Source organism: Penaeus vannamei, chromosome 13 (genome assembly GCF_042767895.1).
Source record: "Penaeus vannamei isolate JL-2024 chromosome 13, ASM4276789v1, whole genome shotgun sequence".
Classification (NCBI taxonomy): Eukaryota; Metazoa; Arthropoda; class Malacostraca; order Decapoda; family Penaeidae; genus Penaeus; species Penaeus vannamei.
In genome coordinates, this window is record NC_091561.1 from 13525017 (window position 1) to 13527516 (window position 2500).

Sequence of the window (2500 nt, forward strand, 5' to 3'; positions counted from 1 at the left end):
AAAAAACAAGTATACAAGGAAGAAATTACTTTTTGTCCCCAATAAAACAATGATACTTAAAGGGTTTCATGAAATAAATATGCTTGTGCAGACTCTATATTATGATTTCAGTCTTCTGAAACATGAAAAGTGTCAAATGGCATACATATGTGTCACAATACAGTAGAACACAAAGAAACGAAAAAACAAGATTATTATTGATATCATAAGTGAATAAAAGTTAAAAAGGCCTTGACATATACACTGCTCTTGCTCTGAAATAAAACAAGCCTGGAGTGCCACATGGCTGGCTCCAAGGTTTGTTCAGGGGCCATACTAGCAAATCACTTTCCATCACCAACAGGTTAATCAAAATGTATAGAAATATGTTCAAATTCAATACCATGAAAAAGACATCTTTCAGGAAACCAAAGTAATATGAACATATGAAAACCTATATAAACTTCAGAAAAAAATCTGACTTACCTGGTATAGGTAAACCCCCATCCTCAGACTCCTTTGTAGTCTCTACTCTGGCAACATACACAAGACGGCAAATGTCTGGCTCAATTGTGTTATAACGCTGCCCATTGAATGTATTGTAGAACATATCAGCATCACCCTGTGATAAGTAAAAGGTGTAATAATTTAAAACCATAAAATTACCACTCAAAAACATAATTTGCAACTAGTAGTAAAGATACTTTGCTAAGAGGCTATGCAAGTCTTCACCTGTGTTCGGAATTTGATTAGCACCATGTACTGGTTGGGTGTAGGATCTCTGATGATTCTCATATGCTGTATCTCAGAGTAGCACGGGGCTGTGAATTGGAGGAGGTCATGAATTGTCATACAAGTGGGAACAGCCAACATGCACAACATTTCTGATCGTGATTCAGTCTCCTCTAAGCTTGTCTTTGTACTGCAAAATAAATACAGCCTTCTTAGATTCAAGGGTGGAAAATTTTCAGGAATCTTTAATTACATGCAGATATAAAAATTTCTTCTGTCAATATATATGTATTCATTTGTAAGTTATTGTATGGCAGACCAAGAATGCAATAAAATAAATGTGGCCTAAAATATAAACAAAAGAATTGCTGTTGTCTTACTTTTCCTTGTACAGATGCAAAATTCCATGGGTAACATCCACCATTGGATTTCCAGACACAAAGGTGACTCTGTCCTTAATGCTACGCCCTCTTCTCCCAGTGCCATCCTCACTGGGCCCGGGGGTGCCTATACAAGAAAAAATTGAAATGGTAAGGCATCAGAACTATGAATATTACAACAATATCACAAAAAAGAAAGACAATAAGCATGGGTGTCATTTCAGCTTTTTCTTGGTGTGTGTATATGTAGGGCGAGGGAAGTGAAGCGAACAAAAATTTAGAGAAAAATGATTGTCCTAGGGTCATTTGAAGCCATAATCAGACATATATAGTTATAATTTAGCATATAAAAAAAGCAAAAAGAGATTGTGGCCCTGGAGGGGGACATGTCAAACCTTGAGGGGAGGCAAACAGATGCAAATAATGCCGTTGCAAAAAAGTGACCTTTAAGGCAACCGTCTGATTTTATTTATTCATTTATCTATTTATTTATTTTTTACAATTTCTTATATCAATTTTTTTTTTTTAATCACTAAATATGTGTAATAACATGCATCAAGAAAATCTATGATTCAGCTACAAAATGAGCCATAATACTTTTATTTAGGGCTAAAATTGTGTGAGCTATGCGCGAAAATGTAACGTACACTAATATCGTAATTTTTTTCCTCTTTATATTTTTTTTACTGTTTGGATAATAAATGATCTATCAAATAGTTTTGCATGATATAATCATCTATTATTACCCTTTACTATTACTCTAATGGAGTTTTACAACATATGATACTGGTCTGAAATATGATCGTTCTCCATGTCAGCAAATGTCATACGCACAGGCCAAGATGTGAAAGAAGGGGTTGCACGAATGTGTTCCTGAAGCCAGAGTCCCAGGTGGTGTAAATCTACATGACGAAACACCCACTTTTCACACCAACATTCCAGTGAAATACAGATTTACAATTACAGGGTGATGTAACACTATGTATCTAAGATATATATGTATATACAGATCATTTCCATGTATTTTATGACCTTATGCGTGCATATATTGTTACCTCTGTTTGTTTAATTTGTTTCTTTGTTTGTTTGATACAACGGTAACTCATAGTTATGAACAGATTTCAATGAGATTCTTAACTCAACAGGCTATTACATTTTGGTGGTGATTTGGATCATGATCTGAATCCAGGAATTTTTTTTATGTAATAAGTTATGGACAGATTTTAATGAAATTTTTACCAGATGTGTGTCTTAGCCTAACTTACAACCCATTACATTTTGGTGGTGATCCAGACCATTTGACAAACTTACCCCTATCTTTTTCTATGTTCAAAACATTTAGCTTAAGGATAAAACTGACGAAATATGATCCAAACACAAGGAAAAGAAAATGCTCTATATGAATAGTA

At 34.3% G+C, this 2500-nt stretch overlaps 1 protein-coding gene across 2 annotated transcripts in view; it reads right to left on the reverse strand.

Annotated features, from left to right (window-relative positions):
• Positions 1–2500, reverse strand: part of LOC113826640 (BRCA1-associated protein) — a 20453-nt gene that overhangs the window by 12749 nt on the left and 5204 nt on the right. For both annotated transcript variants that reach the window (XM_070128989.1, XM_070128990.1), the window contains exons 4-6: positions 1092–1218; positions 712–901; positions 466–601 (exon numbers count right to left, since the gene is read on the reverse strand). In XM_070128989.1, the coding sequence (XP_069985090.1) occupies positions 466–601; positions 712–901; positions 1092–1218 (453 nt within the window). The remainder of the gene's footprint in view (positions 1–465; positions 602–711; positions 902–1091; positions 1219–2500) is intronic.